This window comes from Corythoichthys intestinalis, chromosome 8, assembly GCF_030265065.1.
Source record: "Corythoichthys intestinalis isolate RoL2023-P3 chromosome 8, ASM3026506v1, whole genome shotgun sequence".
Lineage (NCBI taxonomy): Eukaryota > Metazoa > Chordata > Actinopteri > Syngnathiformes > Syngnathidae > Corythoichthys > Corythoichthys intestinalis.
The window spans coordinates 7,742,352-7,761,314 of record NC_080402.1 but is presented as its reverse complement, the minus strand read 5'-3'; the positions used below and the strand labels follow the sequence as shown (position 1 = coordinate 7,761,314).

The following is an 18,963-nucleotide window of genomic DNA, read 5'->3' as shown; positions in this document are numbered from 1 at the left end:
ATAGAAAGACTTGTAGTTCTTAAAAGATAATTTTAGTACAAGTTATAGAAATTTTATTTTAAAAACCCTCTTAAGGTTTTTGTTTTAATAAAATTTGTAAAATTTTCAATCAAAAAATAATTTAGTAGCCAGCCATTGTTGATGTCAATAATTACGCAATGCTAATGGGTGCTTAAGCCCATAAAATCAGTCGCACCCAAGCGCCAGCAGAGGGCGACAAAACTCCCAAAAACACAAGTAGCAAGTTGACATTGCACGGTGCTATCATTTTAATCTGTTTGAGCTGGGCATGTGCGTTAATTACGTCAAATATTTTAAAGTGATTAATTTAAAAAATTAATTACTGCCTGTTAACGCGATAATTTTGACAGCCCTAGTAAAAATTTATTGTTTTTCAGAAAGCCACAATCAAATAACCCTTTCTGAATTCTTCACAGAACAAAAGTAAATAAAATAAAAATAATAATATAATATCATATCATATAATAATAAATAATAATAACACTATTAATTAAATAGATAATAACAAAATAACCCATTTTTTTAAAATTAATTTTTTTCCACAGAGCCGGACCAAATGTGGCCGCGCCCGTAGTTTGGGGACCCCTGATTTAAACCATAAATTTGACATTAAAATCCCTTGCAGGCCTGTATTGATGTCTCTTCTGTCTATTTTGTAACACATTCTGTTTCTCAAACTTTCCATACAGTATGACCAGAGCTGAAACAATTACTCGAATAATTTGAGTAATTCAATTTTAAAAATTGATCGAGGAATTTTCTCCGCCTCGAGGAATTGTTCAATTTTGCCAGCTCTAAGCATTGACGTGTTGCCGGGATTACTTTTAATGCGGCACAACGCACTGACCTCACGTGCGTACAGTAATAGAGAGGCGGCGGATAAATTTGATTTCAACCACGCATGAATATAGAGGTAACGACGAAGAAGCAGACGAAAAGAAAGGCACCAAGAAAAAGCAGAAAATGTCAAACGTGTGGGAGCATTTCAAGATCAAGACCAAGGCGAACACTGTTTCATGTATTTACTGTAAAACAGCGCTTGCATACCACTACAGCCTTTGTCTTCAATGCTGCAGCTCCATCGAAGGCACCCCGTTTACTCCGAGAGCAGAGGAGCGATACTCGGGACAAGGTAAAATTAAGTTAAAGTAGCGCTAATAAATAAGATTAACGTTACTGTACCTTGCTAACGTAACGTTAGCCCTGCGGAGGGCTAGGTTTCTATTAATTATGACTGCTGTCGATGCGTGTCTTCCATACAGGCTTAATTTATCTGTAAAAACACAGTGCTGTGGAGAGATGAGGGGAGTAAAATAAAAACATAATAAAGCTAACTGTCAATTTTAGCTCGGTAGTCATTGGTGGATATAAAACACCAAGTAGCACTGGTGCTCTAATACAGCAGGTATCATACATTAATTTTGAACACTGCAAAAACTCAAAATCCAATCAGGACTTACAATTTAGACTTAAATCTTAACTAGAACTTAAAAATAGCTTTACACAAATGGAAATTCAATCGAAACACGTGGGAAAAACACATAACTTTTAAGTGATGTGTGTTATCAAGCGTAATGACACTTTTAGGTAAGTCCTAGTCACATCTGAGATTCAATTGTTGGCTGTTTTCGACAATGTACATCGAAAATAAAGACATTGATTGTCTAAAAATGGTTCAATATTAGGTGAAATGTCTTGTTTTGTCGTGTATATTTATAAGTGCTCTTTATCTAAAAAAAATGTATCCAATTAATCAATGGAATTTTCAGTAGAATACTCGATTACTAAAATATTCGATCGGGCAAAACATGGATTCTGAAAATTAGGAACAATATACAGGTAATTATTACGTAGGTGAAACCCACAGATGACAGAAGTTATGTATTTCGTATGTCTGTTTGTACGTTTAGAGTAAAAACCTCAAGAACGCATAAAGGGATTAATATCAAACTTGCAGGGTATGTTTGTAGTACAAAATGTAAGAGGTGATTTAATTTTGGGGTCATGAAGTCAAAGGTTAGAGAGGTCAGAAAAGGAATTCCATGATAATTTGATAACAGCTTGGCCTATTTAACTCAAATTTGCAGGATAGGGTGATGTGATGAGATGTGAAAGGTTCAAAGGTTAATAAAAAGAATGCTTAAAAAAAAAAAAAAAAGTAAAAGTAAAGGTCAAAGGTCACGGAGGTTAGAAATATTGTAATGTTTTGAATTCGGCTTCCTGGCCGGAGGTTTGCTCTATGAGAGTAATCTTCTAGGTTCTACGTGATATATTTTTAGTGGTAGAATTATTTTTTGCATAATTATGTAATGTCATGCAGTTACACTGTTAGTACTTTGAATGTAAAAAAAAAAAAAAAAAATCAAGTATTGATGCTAAAGTCAAAAACACAAGCTATCGGTTAAAGCTCAACATATTAAGTCAACTGGATTTTGGTTAAGTAGTTTGAACTCAAAATTTTAAGTAACCTGCACTTCAGTTCAAGTAAATTTATATTATTGTAAGTTGCGCCTGGCGGGATTCGCCCCTTATCCACCACAATAGCAGCGAAGCATGCATACAACTGAGATAAACACCTTGTTCACCACCCAGTTCACACAACTTTCAAGTTCAATTTACCCTGAAATGTAAGCAAGCAACTTAATTCAACTCTTCTAATTAAGTTCACAATTTTACCTTGTAAAAATGAGTAAAGAATACTCAAAATAACAAGTTACTTAAGAAAACCAAAGAATTTGAGTTGTCTACCTAAAATCTTAAGCTACCATGACAAAGGCAAGTTTGAATTTTTGCAATGTACCAGTTAAATTCAGATTTAAGTGCCATGTCAACCACACTTACATGTAAGAATCAAGCTTGCGTATTGTCATCAACTTCCATTTTAGTAGTACCATAGTGTTGCAAACCTGCGCCCTCCATTTGACCCCCTACCGCTTTGCAATTCTAACACTAGAAGTCTTTAAAGCTAAAAAGGAGAACCCACAACCGTTTACACTGTCCCTACGGCATTAGAAAATACAAAATGACTTAAAATTTCAGACAATTTTGTTGTTGTGAATCAGGAATGTTTTGCTTGTACAAGAAATAGCTCGCCCCAAGACGACCCAAAAGCTCAACGCTGGCCACTAGGGAGCCCCCTTAGTCACCCGCCTGCTTATTGCCCTCTTACACGCCCCCTAACCCTTCCTCTAGGGTGCTACTTAATTCAAGCTGACAGATTTGTTTTGCCAAACGGCTGCAAAAGGGGGGTTTTAAATACGTGGCGTCGTCAACTTGTAGCTCATCATTACATTATAAACGTCCATTGCTTTTGAACTAGGAGGACTGGAAGTGAATGATCATCTTTTAGTGCAATTGACAGCGAGATTCGCTCAATTAATTGAAAACTAATCGATTATCAAATTAATTGACAATTATTTCGATTGTCGATTAATCGTTTAGAGACACTGCAAAAAAAAATCAATTATAGAAAAATAATTGTAAATATTCTTGTTTTTATTTACTTTTTTTTTTTAAATCCTATTTTAAACTGAAAGATAAGCAAATCATGAAATTTTTTTTATTTTTCTATTTATTGTTTATCTAAATTATTTTTTAGATTAAAACAAAAAAAAAAGGGAAAAAAAACCCAGTAAATTCATTTTAAAAATTATTCTACAATTTCTTAATTTTTAATTTAAAATAGAAAACAAATGCAAGTGTAATATTTTTTATCCAGCATTTTTAAATCATTTTTATTTTATTTTCATATATGTATTTTACGTAAAAAAAAAAAAACGTTTTCTATGTATTTATTTTGAAAAAGATTTTTTAATTATAAAAAAAAAATACTGAAAAAAAAAACCTGGTAATATTTATTTATTTAATATGAACTTTTTGTAGTCCTTGACAGTTGATGATTACCTTTGTAAAATGTCAAAATATTAATATTTTATTATTATTATCATTTATTTTTGCTTTTTTAAATATTTTTTTAAAAAATTATCATTAACTTTTTTTCAATAAAACAAAACAAAAAACAAAAAAACTGGAAATATTCTCTGATTTTCGTAGTTCTTTATGAAAGCTGATAATCATCTGTGCAATTGACCAAAATATTTAGAAATATTCACTTTTGTTTGGGAAATTAATGACTTGTAATATAGCATATTAATGGTACAACTTTTCTTGTGCATAGTATTTGCTTGAAGCTAAACTGTAATACAACAGTAAATAACGTCTTATCTATTAGCTGATTACTGATTTTAACCGACGATCAAAATAACCATTTGTAGCCTCTTGAATGGCAACCAATGAGTTAAAAAAAAAAAAAAAAGAAGAAGAATACAATGCTTGCACTTGTTTCCAGTGAGCATGCTGATCATGTGACATGAATAGAATCCAGAACTGGAGTGCCACGTGCAAGCAAAAGCCAAACACTTCCAACTCCTTCCCTTACACATGGAAAATATCCCTTGGATCACCGCCAGCAATAAATCCCGAAGGAGCTGCGCTCACCTCCCCAGTTGCTGTCCAGGCGCGGCACGTCCTCGCAGCTGGCCTTGTCCCGCTCGGGGTCGTACGCCTCCCCGCCGTTGCAGGCCACGACGGGTGACTCCTGGATCTTCATCCTTAACGTCTGCACAACCATAGAGAGAGCAAAAAGACGCAGGCGTTCGGTTGAGTCCGAGCGGACGCGCACACGCCGTCTTAAAAGCGAGTTGCAGAAAAGGGGGGCGGCGACCCGGCTCGCCATTGGCCGCCAGGGGGAGAGCCAAAACATACGCCCATCTGTTGGGAGTGTTCTTCTCTGGCTCCCTACCCCACCCAGGACTTGTTTGTCTCACGTCGACAGAGGGAAGGGAGGAGGGGTGACGGAGGAAAAAAAAAAAGAAGACAGCTTGTGAGCTAGCACACGTAGGCTGACGGCTGATTTTTTTCCTCTCAACACAAACACTCAGTTCAGATAAGAAGCATTTACACTTGTGTTTCTTCATCCGACCTCCCACGTCTGATTGCAAGTTGGGCATAAACTCCCTTCTGGCTCTACTGCTGTGCTCCAGTTCCTAAGTGGAACTAATATGAAGTGGTTTACGTGTGAAAAACAAGTCATAGGGTAGACCAAACATAAACCCAGTCAAAATGGATTGGACGTATAGAGCCGTCAAAGGCAGTGAAAGATGAGCATTCACAGTGAGTCCTCACAGTTTATGTGAACTGGACCTTTATCGTTGCAATGGAAAGGCAATGAGTTACATACATATGAAAAAGTATCTGAACCTTTTGGAATTTCTCACATTTCTGCATAAAATCACCATCAAATGTGATCTGAGCTTTGTCAAAATCACACAGATGGAAAAACAGTATCTGCTTTAACTAAAACCACCCAAACATTTATAGGTTTTCATATTTTAATGAGGATACCATGCAAACAATGACAAAAATGGGGGGGGGGGGGGGGGGTAAGTAAGTAAACCCTCTGCCTAAGCAGACTTAAGAAGCAATTGAAACCAATTTTTACCAAACAATTTTAAGTAAGGTGTGCCCAATCACTGATGAGTGGTTTAAAGCTGCCCTGCCCACTATAAAACACACACCTGGTAAGAAATGTCTTGGTGAGAAGCATTGTCTGATGTGCATCATTGCTCAGTCAAAAGAGCTGTCTGAAGACCAGCGATCAAGGATTGTTGATTTGTATAAAGCTGGGAAAGAATACAAAATCATCTCTAAAAATCTGGATGTTCATCAATCGACAGTCAGAGAAGTTGTCTACAACTGGAGAGAGTTTGGCACTGTTGCTTCTCTCCCAACGAGTGGCAGTCCACCAAAGATGACGCTTAGAGTTCAGTGCAGAATACTCAGAGAGGTAAAAAAGAACCCTAGAGTGTCTGCTAAAGACTTACAGAAATCACTGGCACCGTCCAATATCTCTGTGCATTATCAACTATATGTAAAACTATGACCAAGAATGGTGTTCATGGAGGACTCCACGGAGGAAGCCACTGCTGTCTAAACAAACAAACAAACAAACAATGTTCGCAAAAAGGCACTTGGACACTCCACAGAAGTTTAGGCAAATTATTTTGTGGATTGATGAAACCAAAGTTGACTTGTTTGGGAGTAACACACAACGTCATGTGTGGAGGATTTGGGGCTGTTTTGCTACCTCAGGGCCTGGACAACTTGCAATCATTAATGGAAGAATGAATTCAAAAGTTTTACAAGATGTTTTGCAGGAACACATGAGACCGTCTGTCAGACAGTTGAAGCTAAAAAGAGGATGGATACTGCAACAAGACCAACCATCCAAGATCCAAAACACAGAAGTAAATCCACTTCAGAATGGTTTCAGAAGAACAAGCTGCACGTTTCCTGGGAGATCCTAAAAGACTGCTTGGTGAAATATCAGAAGACTGTGAAAGCTGAGAAGCACAAGTACCTATCGGAAATTATTGCTAGTAGTAATAATCCCCGTGCTCTCTTCAAAACTATAAATTCTGTCCTCGATGCTCCAATTTCCCTAGATCCTGATGCATCAAATGAAAAATGTGACCGCTTTCTTCAATTCTTTATTGACAGAGTTGCTACAACTAGAGCCTCTATTTCACCATTTTGCAATGATCCCTCCGTTCCCATGCGCTGTTCATCTGTTTTCGCCCAGTTTGAGCAAGTTTCTTCTTCTTTTGTCGAAAACATTGTTAGTAATATAAAGCCCACCGGTTCCCCCTCCGATGTAATTCCCCCTCGCTTATTTAAAGAGGTTTTTGACATCATTGCTCCACACGTCTTAAAAATTATTAACTGTAGTCTCCTTACTGGCACATTGCCATGTGACTTTAAGCATGCAGTAGTAGAACCTTTGTTGAAGAAGAGAGGCCTAGACTCCACCCTCTGTTCAAATTTTAGGCCCATTTCTCATCTTCCATACATCTCTAAAATACTAGAAAAGGTTATCTATAGTCAGCTGCTACCATTCCTTGAAGAAAACCAGATTTCGGAACCATTTCAGTCTGGTTTTAAATCCCTCCACAGCACTGAGTCGGCACTTTTAAGAGTATCAAATGATATACTTCTGGCAACAGACTCTGGCAAGTTTGTTGTTTTAGTTCTTTTGGATTTATCTGCAGCATTTGATACCGTAGACCATCAGATTTTAATTTCTCGTCTTGAACACAGTGTGGGTATTCAAGGTGTCGCTCTTGAATGGTTTAAGTCTTACCTAAATGAACGGAGTTTTTGTGTGAAAATGGGCAATTTCATGTCCAAAAAGGCATCGCTTCCACATGGGGTTCCCCAGGGATCTGTTCTCGGCCCTCTTTTATTTTCACTTTATTTATTGCCTCTTGGTTCTGTTTTTAGAAAACATGGTGTTTCATTTCATTTGTATGCTGATGACTGTCAGATCTATTTTCCATTGGCGCAGAATGGCACTTTCTGTCAACTTATTGAATGCCTCAACAATATAAAGTCGTGGCTCTCATGTAATTTTTTAAGTTTGAATGACAGTAAGTCTGAAGTCATGGTGTTCAAACCGAGTAGCCAGGCCTCCCTGAATGTTGACCTCGGTTCATTGTCTCCGTTTCTTAAGAATTATGTCAAAAATCTAGGGGTCCAATTTGATGCTGATTTTAAATTTGAGAAGCAGATTTCTTGTGTTGTTCGGGACTGTTTTTATCAGCTTCGCCAGATTGCTAAGGTGAAATCTATTGTTTCACGCTCTGATATGGAAAAATTGATTCATGCTTTTGTCACAACTCGGCTGGATTACGGTAATTCTTTGTATGCAGGTGTCGGTCAGGCGGCACTGGCCCGTCTGCAACTTGTACAAAACTCTGCTGCTCGACTCCTAACTAGAACCCGCAGGCGTGAACATATCACCCCAATTTTAGCATCTCTTCACTGGCTCCCGGTACATTACCGAATACATTTTAAGATATTATTATTTGTTTTTAAATGTTTGAATAATCTTGCGCCGCCATATTTGTCAGAACTGCTTCAGCCTTACAGTCCAACCAGAACCCTCAGATCAGCTGACCACCTGCTTCTAGTAGTCCCAAGATCAAGGCTGAAGCTTAGGGGTGACCGTGCATTTGCGGTGATGGCGCCCAGGCTGTGGAACCAATTACCACTTACTATTAGACAGGCCCCCTCACTTACGGATTTTAAATCACGTCTTAAAACATTTTATTTTTCGTCAGCTTTTAATGTGCAATGACAGTTTATGACCTCGTCTTTTATTTATTTTATTTTATGTGTTTGTTTTATCTTTCAAAGTTGACTTATTTTGCTGTGTTTTGCTATGTAAAGCACTTTGGTCTCCTTGGCGGATTTTTAAATGTGCTATACAAATAAAGTTGATTGATTGATTGATTGAAAATACACGTTCTGGAGTGGCCACGCCAAAGTCCAGACTTGAACCCCATTGAGATGCTGTGGCATGACCTAAAGACAGCCATTCATGCCAGACATCCCAGGAATCTGACTGAACTACAGCAGTTTGGTAGAGAAGAATGGGCCAAGATTAATCCTGACTGACGTGGCAAACTGATCTGCAGCTACAGGAAGCATCTGGTTGAAGTGATTGCTGCCAAAGGGGGGGCACAAATAATTAAATGTGATGGTTCACTTATTTGCTTTCCCCCCATTCTGTCATTGTTTGCATACAATCCTCATTGAAATATGAAAACCTATAAATGTTTGGGTGGTTTTACTAAAAAAAAAAAAAAGACACTGTTTTTACCATCTGTGTGATTTTGACAAAGATCAGATCACATTTGATGGTGACTTTATGCAGAAATGTGAGAAATTCCAAAGGGTTCAGATATTAATTCATACCACTGTATGTTTTTCCCCACCTGATAAATAAGCTATAAAAGCACTCCTAAAAAATATAACAAAAGAAGACACATTTGCCGTTCTGTCATTGTAACTTTGGAGGAAAGTGTAACCGGGAAAATCATGCATTTAGCATCTCTGATTGAAACTGATAGTGTCCCTTTTCCTCTGTCTCTGGGCGTGAGAGCTGGCTATTTTTAGGGAAAAACAAAATCAGGACACGGAGCCACAGGAGCTCCCTAAATGCCACAGGGGGGGCTACTTACTGGAAGGGTCGCACTCGGATCCCGTTACTAGTTGTTGTACAGTAGAACCACACGCAAACTGTCCTGGGGATTCCGATTTCAATTCCCAAACGTCGTGAAAAAAAAAAACAAGTGTACAGGCAGCGTTTTATCACCGGTTCGGTTCATTGAGGACTGGAAATTGCCCAATGGTGTGAATGCTTGTTTTGTGTTTCTGGTTTGAATTTCTAAAGTAACCTAGGATAGACTCCCTCTTAATGTTGGTATCCAAAATGGAAGGATGAACAACTGATTTCAACACAATAGTGCAGACATTCCTTTACGCCAACAGTGTCCAAGCTCCGGTCTGCCACAAATCTTAATAATTTAATTAAACATAGCCCTTATCAAAAGTTTATGGAAAAACACAACATAGGTTTATATATTACATATACAGTGGGGCAAATAAGTATTTAGTCAACCACTAATTGTGCAAGTTCTCCCACTTGAAAAATTAGAGAGGCCTATGATTGCCAACATGGGTAAACCTCAACCATGAGAGACAGAATGTGAAAAAAAACAACCAAAATCACATTGTTTGATTTTTAAAGAATTTATTTGCAAATCATGGTGGAAAATAAGTATTTGGTCAATACCAAAAGTTCATCTCAATACTTTGTTATGTAGCCTTTGTTGGCAATAACGGAGGCCAAACGTTTTCTGTAACTCTTGACAAGCTTTTCACACACTGTTGCTGGTATTTTGGCCAATTCCTCCATGCAGATCTCCTCTAGAGCAGTGATGTTTTGGGGTTGTCGTTGGGCAACAGACTTTCAACTCCCTCCACAGATTTTCTATGGGGTTGAGATCTGGAGACTGGTTAAGCCACTCCAGGACCTTGAAATGCTTCTTACGAAGCCACTCCTTTGTTGCCCTGGCTGTGTGTTTGGGATCATTGTCACGCTGAAAGACCCAGCCACGTCTCATCTTCAATGCCCTTGCTGATGGAAGGAGATTTTCACTCAAAATCTCACGATACATGGCCCCATTCATTCTTTCCTTGACACAGATCAGTCGTCCTGGTCCCTTTGCAGAAAAACAGCCCCAAAGCATGATGTTTCCACCCCCATGCTTCACAGTGGGTATGGTGTCGCAATTCAGTATTCTTTCTCCTCCAAACACGAGAACCTGTGTTTCCACCAAAAAGTTCTATTTTGGTTTCATCTGACCATAACACATTCTCCCAGTCCTCTTCTGGATCATCCAAATGCTCTCTAGCGAACCGCAGATGGGCCTGGACGTGTACTGGCTTCAGCAGGGGGACACGTCTGGCAGTGCAGGATTCGAGTCCCTGGCGGCGCATTGTGTTACTGATAGTAGCCTTAGTTACTGTGGTCCCAGCTCTCTGTAGGTCATTCACTAGGTCCCTCTGTGTGGTTCTGGGATTTTTGCTCACCGTTCTTGTTATCATTTTGAAGCCACGGGGTGAGATCTTGCATGGAGCCCCAGATCGAGGGAGATTATCAGTGGTCTTGTATGTCTTTCATTTTCTAATAATTGTTCCCACAGTTGATTTCTTTACACCAAGCATTTTACCTATTGCAGATTCAGCGTTCCCAGGCTGGTGCAGGTCTACAATTTTGTCTCTGGTGTCCTTCGACAGCTCTTTGGTCTTGGCCATAGTGGAGTTTGGAGTGTGACTGACTGAGATTGTGGACAGGTGTCTTTTATACCGATAATGAGTTAAAACAGGTGCCATTAATACAGGTAACGAGTGGAGCCTCGTTAGACCTCGTTAGAAGAAGTTAGACCTCTTTGACAGCCAGAAATCTTGCTTGTTTGTAGGTGAGCAAATACTTATTTTCCACTCTAATTTGGAAATAAATTATTTAAAAATCAAACAATGTGATTTTTTTTTTTCTTCCACATTCAGTCTCTCATGGTTGAGGTTCACCCATGTTGACAATTACAGGCCTCTCTAATCTTTTCAAGTAGGAGAACTTGCATAATTGGTGGTTGACTAAATACTTATTTGCCCCACTGTACTAGTATATAAGGGTTGATAAACTTATATGAACGTGTTAACTTCACCCCCACCCCCATTTTCTGTCAGTTTGTACAGAAGAGCCCAAACTTGGAAAAACGCCGACTTCTCTAAGAGCGCCAAAGCGGCTCCTGTGCAGCACTGTCTGGCTTAACCTACTGTTGTACCAGCTGGGCTTCTCCCAATGACGTAATGGTGGTTTAAGGGCACGCATGGCTACAACATCTGTGCTCACGTTAATCCCGTTTGATACAATCCTCGGAGAATCCCACGATTCTCACCTCAACCTGTCGCGATTAATCAACCAAATCAGTCGTTGTCATGCAATAAACCGTCTTTATTAGAAAGCAAGAAGAAAGCTTTCAGTTTGAAAGTCATAATAGTAATGTTCGGCACTCCACTTTTTACATAACACTGACTGCGGGGCATCGAGATGACGCTTCTAAAGCCTCCTGAGGGCTGCGTGGGTTTTAATTGCATGCAATGAAGAGGGTGAGGCGCCGTTTGCTTCATTAGTTCGCGCTAATGAAATTGTTTTCTAATTTGTGAATGTCTAACGCACACATAACAGGATTTATGTAAGGCAGGGATGCCACAAATGATCGATAATTGATAAACTATCAAAGTAATAGTAAAAATTGCGGTTTATTTTTATTTATTTTATTTTATTTTGTTTTTAATAAAACCAGTAAGTTCTCGATTTTAATGAATTTACTATTTTTTTTATTACAAATATTTTAAATATATTTTGTTTCTTTTATTTACGAATGTTTAAATTGAAAATAAAAAAGATTTCTGTGTCTTAATTAAAATTAGATAATTGCAAACATCTGCTTTAACTTTAGAAAGCATTGACTAAATAAAAAAAACATTTAAAAAATACAGTAACTATTCTGCATTGTTTTCCTTTTTTAAAATTTATTTTTAACATTTTATTAATTTTAAAACATTTTTAAAAAAGAGTACATATACTTTTTCAGTATTTTTTCCATTGTTTAATTTTTTTTGTATCTTATGTTTTTAAATAAAATATATTTATAAAAAGAAAAAACTTCGGATTTCCGTCATCCTCGATAAAAGCAGACAGATTATCTACTAAATTAATCACAATAAGATATTAGCAAACATCTGTTTTTACTTTGGAAAACAATGATTAAACTAAATGGTCTTTTTTTTTTTAATAAAAAACACATTTCTCCTATTATAAAACTATTCTCTTCCATCTTTTATTTATTGTTTTTAAAATATTAACAGTCTATGTCAATTAGTCAATTATTTACTTGATTATCATAGACAGTCAACTAGTCGATGATATTAATTTAAAAAAGCAAACAACAAAAAAGGGAAAAAATTCTAATTATCTTTATTTTATTATTTATTTTATTGATTATTTTAATTTAAAAAAAAAAAAGAAAAAACTATTCTGACTTCTGTAGTCCTTGATTAAGGTAGACTGATTATTTCATTCATCAAAATGAGATATTCGCAAACATTTCAACTTACTTTGCAAAACAATGAAACAGTCTTATAGTCATCATAGTTAAAGCTAAAGTAGTTGCATAACTTGTAAATAAAATATAATTAACATACAGTAGGAACCAATTCGTCAACATAAAAATAAGCGGCCTCGTTATGTGACATTAATTCTAAATAACTCACTATTACAATCAGATAAATACAGAAACTTATGCAATAGCATCCCAGACAACTGTTAGCATCTCCAAAAAAGCCACTGTCTATTGTGGTTAGCTCCTACATCCTAGCTTTTAGCCCCATGTCAACTTTTGAATGATGAACGAGCAGGTGCAAAGCATTGTGGGAGTGTTTCTTCAATGAGACGCACCGCCTAAATGCTTGCAATTGTTGTCCAAATTCACTGTGTAGCGCCGTAACGCAACACCGAACAGCTGCAGAGATTTGATAAGGTCGTCTAGTGGCCTCTTGCACCCTGCTCCCCCCATAACAATTATGTAGTTGTCTGTAAGCTCCTGTAAACCTACAAACAAAAACAACTTGGCCACATTCCATTCTTGCATTTTCTTATATTTTAATGTAAGCATATGCTAGCAAACAAAAGTAGCAACTGGACTTCATTGGGCACTCAAAGTCGTTATATTTAATGATTATGCCGATATTTCTACAAACTATTTTTCATGTTAACAGTTTGGTGTCGAATGTTAGTACAATATCCAACCTTCTACTTAAAAAGGGACAGGTCATTAAACGCTGGGTTTTCATTAAGGCTGTCATGTACTTAAATGGGATCACTGGGTGAACAACGCTAAAAATAAGCTGCATTTACAGCCAATTTTCTGTCTTCAGTGTTAGAGTTAGAGACAAAACAGCAGCGGGACACTACTAGTAGGAATGGGACGATACAGGGTCACGATAAGATGTAAAAAAAAATGTAACTAAAAAAATACTATGTAAAAAGAACGTATTAATTTTTGTTCACTTGTTGCATTTTGTTCATATACTATTAAGAAAACTCCATTCATATCATTTTCTTAAACGATAGAATTCTCAACACTGTTGGCCTATTGTGCTTCAAGACCACTTGATTGCGCCATAGAGCAAATGAACCAGCATGAAGCTTTGAACCAATTGGCTGTAAAGCTTCATTGCTTCAAGAAGCTTCGTTTGGCCACCACTGCTCTCTTGGGAAAGACAGAGAACCATTGCGGCCACCTGCTGTCAACACTGTTGTCGTCCAAGATGATTTATGCCTCCCAGCATGCATTGCAGCGCTACAGATATAAATAACATTCAAACTTCATGTTCTGTGCTAACTTTTTGAGTTACTGTTTCAGTTGTTACGTTAATTGCTAGTAATGGTATTTACCGTAATTTCCCGAATATAACGCACTCCCCCCCCCCCCAAAAATCAATTTGTAAAATCATGGTGCGCATTATAAACGGGTACATGGATGGAGACAGAAATATATATCATATATAAACCGATTTTTTTTTTATTGACACCGCCACGTGGTGTTGAAGAAACGTATGGGGCGATACGTTGCCGACCATTACGGTACGTGACGTCACCATTTTGTTTCGGTAATACTTCACTCTGATCGGCCGAATGATTTAGTCTGTGTTAAATTCTGCTTTTTTCACTCTTCATAAGAGAGAATGTAAGTCGGAATACCGACTTTCATTTTACCGTATCAATCCATGGAAGAAACATTTATTCATCATGATGAAACGAGCAAGTTCTACAGCAGCCTTTTAAAAAAAAGTCACATCTGTCTTGTTTTCTCCTAGATTCTGGTAAGTTGGAGAAGTTGTCAAATCATATTATTACCGTAAACATTGCCAGTTTATGGTAATGCTTTGAACTACCAATATGCTATGCTTGTGCTGTGTTTCACCATTCAGTAAAATGACATTTCTGTATCTGTACACGAGCTCTGTTTTCTTGTATTCTTCTATTTATTGGTGCTAAAATTAGGGTGCGCGTTATAAACGGGTGCGATAATTTTCCCTAGATTTTACAAGTAAATTTGGGGTGCGCATTATACACAGGTGCGCCTTATATTCGAGAAATTACGGTAGTTTATTGTTAGGTGATCATTTTAGTTTCGTGAGCTTGAAATGACCTTTGATTGAACCACCTGCTATTACTTGCAGTGTTGTTAGTAATGCGTTACTGTAATCTGATTGCTTTCTTTCAGCAACGAGAAATCTAATGCGTTCATTTTTCCAAACCAGTAATCTGATTAGTTTCCTAGTGATTAAAGTTAGTTTCCTTAGCGTCTGTGCGTTACTATTTTGTTATTGCCTCACAATTTATGTAGAATGACTAATATTGTAGTCATGTACGAAGAGCATTTTGAATAGAAAATATTAGAAAGTCTCCCACTATGTGTTCGTTTCCATGGTAACCGCTCAGAGTTACTACCGGTTTTGGTGTTTTGGGACTGAGAAAGGCGTGTGGAGTGAGGGTGCACATTTGAGCCGAGTGTAGCCACCTGTTAAGATGTGCGAGGGAATGTTGATCTGTGTGTGTATCCATGAATGAACATGAGTATTTTTCCTTCATTCTGGAGGGTTCCAGCGATTGGTTGAAGCCGCTACTTTCGCAGCCGTTTCGTAGCTATGCCGTTACAACGTCGGGTAGAAATCATTTCAAGTCCGCAAGCAGTGTTTACATCATATTCGTGTTGCACATTAATGCCGTGAAGTGACGTGTTTGTCTAGCATCTTTGGGATGTGTTGTACAGTGCCTTGCAAAAGTATTCGGCCCCCTTGAACCTTGCAACCTTTCGCCACATTTCAGGCTTCAAACATAAAGATATAACAATTTAATTTTTTGTCAAGAATCAACAACAAGTGGGACACAATCGTGAAGTGGAACAAAATTTATTGGATAATTTAAACTTTTTTAACAAATAAAAAACTGAAAAGTGGGGCGTGCAATATTATTCGGCCCCCTTGCGTTAATACTTTGTAGCGCCACCTTTTGCTCCAATTACAGCTGCAAGTCGCTTGGGGTATGTTTCTATCAGTTTTGCACATCGAGAGACTGACATTCTTGCCCATTCTTCCTTGCAAAACAGCTCGAGCTCAGTGAGGTTGGATGGAGAGTGTTTGTGAACAGCAGTCTTCAGCTCTTTCCACAGATTCTCGATTGGATTCAGGTCTGGACTTTGACTTGGCCATTCTAACACCTGGATAGGTTTATTTTTCAACCATTCCATTGTAGATTTGGCTTTATGTTTTGGATCATTGTCCTGTTGGACGATAAATCTCCGTCCCAGTCTCAGGTCTTGTGCAGATACCAACAGGTTTTCTTCCAGAATGTTCCTGTATTTGGCTGCATCCATCTTCCCGTCAATTTTAACCATCTTCCCTGTCCCTGCTGAAGAAAAGCAGGCCCAAACCATGATGCTGCCACCACCATGTTTGACAGTGGGGATGGTGTGTTCAGGGTGATGCGCTGTGTTGCTTTTACGCCAAACATATCGTTTTGCATTGTGGCCATAAAGTTCAATTTTGGTTTCATGTGACCAGAGCACCTCAGCTGTAGATCTCTGCAGTTCATCCAGAGTGATCATGGGCCTCTTGTCTGCATCTCTGATCAATTTTCTCCTTGTTTGAGAAGAAAGTTTGGAAGGACGGCCGGGTCTTGGTAGATTTGCAGTGGTCTGATGCTCCTTCCATTTCAATATGATGACTTGCACAGTGCTCCTTGAGATGTTTAAAGCTTGGGAAATCTTTTTGTATCCAAATCCGGCTTTAAACTTCTCCACAACAGTATCTCGGACCTGCCTGGTGTGTTCCTTGGTTTTCATAATGCTCTCTGCACTTTAAACAGAACCCTGAGACTATCACAGAGCAGGTGCATTTATACGGAGACTTGATTACACACAGGTGGATTCTATTTATCATCATCGGTCATTTGGACAACATTGGATCATTCAGAGATCCTCACTGAACTTCTGGAGTGAGTTTGCTGCACTGAAAGTAAAGGGGCCGAATAATATTGCACGCCCCACTTTTCAGTTTTTTATTTGTTAAAAAAGTTTAAATTATCCAATAAATGTTGTTCCACTTCACGATTGTGTCCCACTTGTTGTTGATTCTTGACAAAAAAAATAAATTTTATATCTTTATGTTTGAAGCCTGAAATGTGGCGAAAGGTTGTAAGATTCAAGGGGGCCGAATACTTTTGCAAGGCACTGTACGTCCGATTGAGTGTAAAGTGCTTAGTTTCCGCCACGTTTTGTAGCCAAATTGAACTCGTGTGTGTACGGCTTACTTTTGGGTTGTAGCGCGCATTCATGCCTAGCCACACCTTTGTGTTTTTTGCACTCTTTATTACACAATGCATTTGTGTGTTGTTGATTATTGCGCAGTCAATATGCATTGTTTTACATTGGCAACGAGATGCTGTTATCCTTAAGCCCTAAACCCGAACTCGAATTTCAGAATTTTTGACATTACGGCTTAATTTTTGAGTTAGCGTGGGTTTAATTTGTCGGTGGAGTTGATTTCAACAAATTCCATGCAGTTTGCGTCAGTCATCTGTTAGTTTAAGGGCGCCTGAATGGTTAAGCTAGCGCGAGTCTCTGGTGGTTGAACTCAACTCCATCGACTAATTCAACCCCTGCTAACTCGAACATTAAGCCTTATGTGAAAAATTCTGATCTTCGCCTTTAAATTTAATTATCGGAAAGTCAATTACATGTGATAGCATTTTTCTGTTGTCATTCTTTAGTGTAAGGCAGCAATGGGAGAAAAATTGGTAAAAAGTAACGATTAATTACTTTTAAAGTAACTTAGTTACTTTGATGATAATCAGTAAAGTAACCAGATTACTTTTTTGAGGCGCAATCAGTAATTAAATTACTTTTTTAAGTAATCTGTGACAACACTGATTACTTCTCATTGTTAATTAAGTGTGTGGAAGCCAGTTCTTGTGCTTACATACTATAACCAAAAATTTATCCTTCCCGCTTCATGAACACAACAAAATGACTGGCGACAACATATGGAAAATTTGCTGAGTCATTAAAGCAATTTGATTAGAATATTTATGGGCTATTTTGCTCAAATCATGTGTCAAAGCCTCTAGTCTATATATTGGGATAAATTTATTTCCAACTCAATGCACATCGTGACGTCTTGTATTGCAATATATCCAGGGGTGAAAGTGGCTAGAATTTCTTGCCGGAACTGCCCGACGTGAAGGTCGCCACAGAGCCATGAATTTTATTTCTTTAAAAAAATGTTCCCCATTTTTTTGGAGGGGTGTCAAACCTCTTAAACTACTGAAATGCAAAGAAAACTGTTTTAGCACAGTAATTTCTATAACACATACAAAAACTGATTTTCATTCAAAATTGTATTTTTTCAATGATTTGCAAAATAAAAGTTAACAAAAACAGCAATAACCCCAACCCCCATCTCCTAATTTTTATTTTCCCTCATTTCCTCACATACTAAATGCTAAATCTCAATTTTAACTACATAAGAACATAGGATATATATTAAAATTAGGGTTGTTCCGATCATGTTTTTTTGCTCCCGATCCGATCCCGATCGTTTTAATTTCAGTATCTGCCGATCCCGATATTTCTCCATCCGATTGCTTTTTATTTGCCCCCGATTCAATTCCAATCATTCCCGATAATTTTTCCCGATCATATACATTTTGGCAATGCATTAAGAAAAAAATGAATAAAACTCGGACGAATATATACATTCAACATACAGTACAAAAGTACTGTATTTGTTTATTATGACAATAAATCCTCAAGATGGCATTTACATTATTAACATTCTTTCTGTGAGAGGGATCCACGGATAGAAATACTTGTAATTCTTAAAGGATAAATGTGACTTTGTATATTGTGACTAAATATTGCCATCTAGTGTATTTGTTGAGCTTTCAGTAAATGATACTGTAGCCATTTAAATGTTCTGCCCAAATGCATGATGGGAAGTGCAACCATTGCTGTGCGTAGTGGCACCAATTGATATATCTTCTCTACGTTGGGAAGTAACATAGGTTGTTAGGGAAATGATCAACAAGTATCGTTCTTCCCCACATTGCGTCCCACGATATTTCTAATTATTGAGAGAGGGATTTTAAGGCTTTAAGCAATTAAAAAGAGGTTCCAAAGACTGCCAAAATTCTCTCTACTCATTTTACGCTGCCTGTTAGCTCTATATATAGGTAAAATGGCGCCATTATAGATCGAACGCAACAGTGCCTGAGTGGGTCGTGCAGCGCATGCGTAAATTGCATTAAATATTTTAACGTGATTAATTTTTTAAAAATTAATTACCGCCGTTTACGCAATAAATTTGATAGCCCTACTTTAAGCCAAAACTAAAGACTCTGGATGAATGTAA

At 37.7% G+C, this 18,963-nt stretch overlaps 1 protein-coding gene across 4 annotated transcripts in view; it reads right to left on the bottom strand.

The window, feature by feature from the left end:
- fam13a (family with sequence similarity 13 member A) overlaps positions 1-18,963 on the bottom strand; it is a 131,030-nt gene that overhangs the window by 27,712 nt on the left and 84,355 nt on the right. For all 4 annotated transcript variants that reach the window (XM_057842690.1, XM_057842694.1, XM_057842692.1 and 1 more), the window contains exon 14: positions 4,519-4,639. In XM_057842690.1, the coding sequence (XP_057698673.1) occupies positions 4,519-4,639 (121 nt within the window). The remainder of the gene's footprint in view (positions 1-4,518; positions 4,640-18,963) is intronic.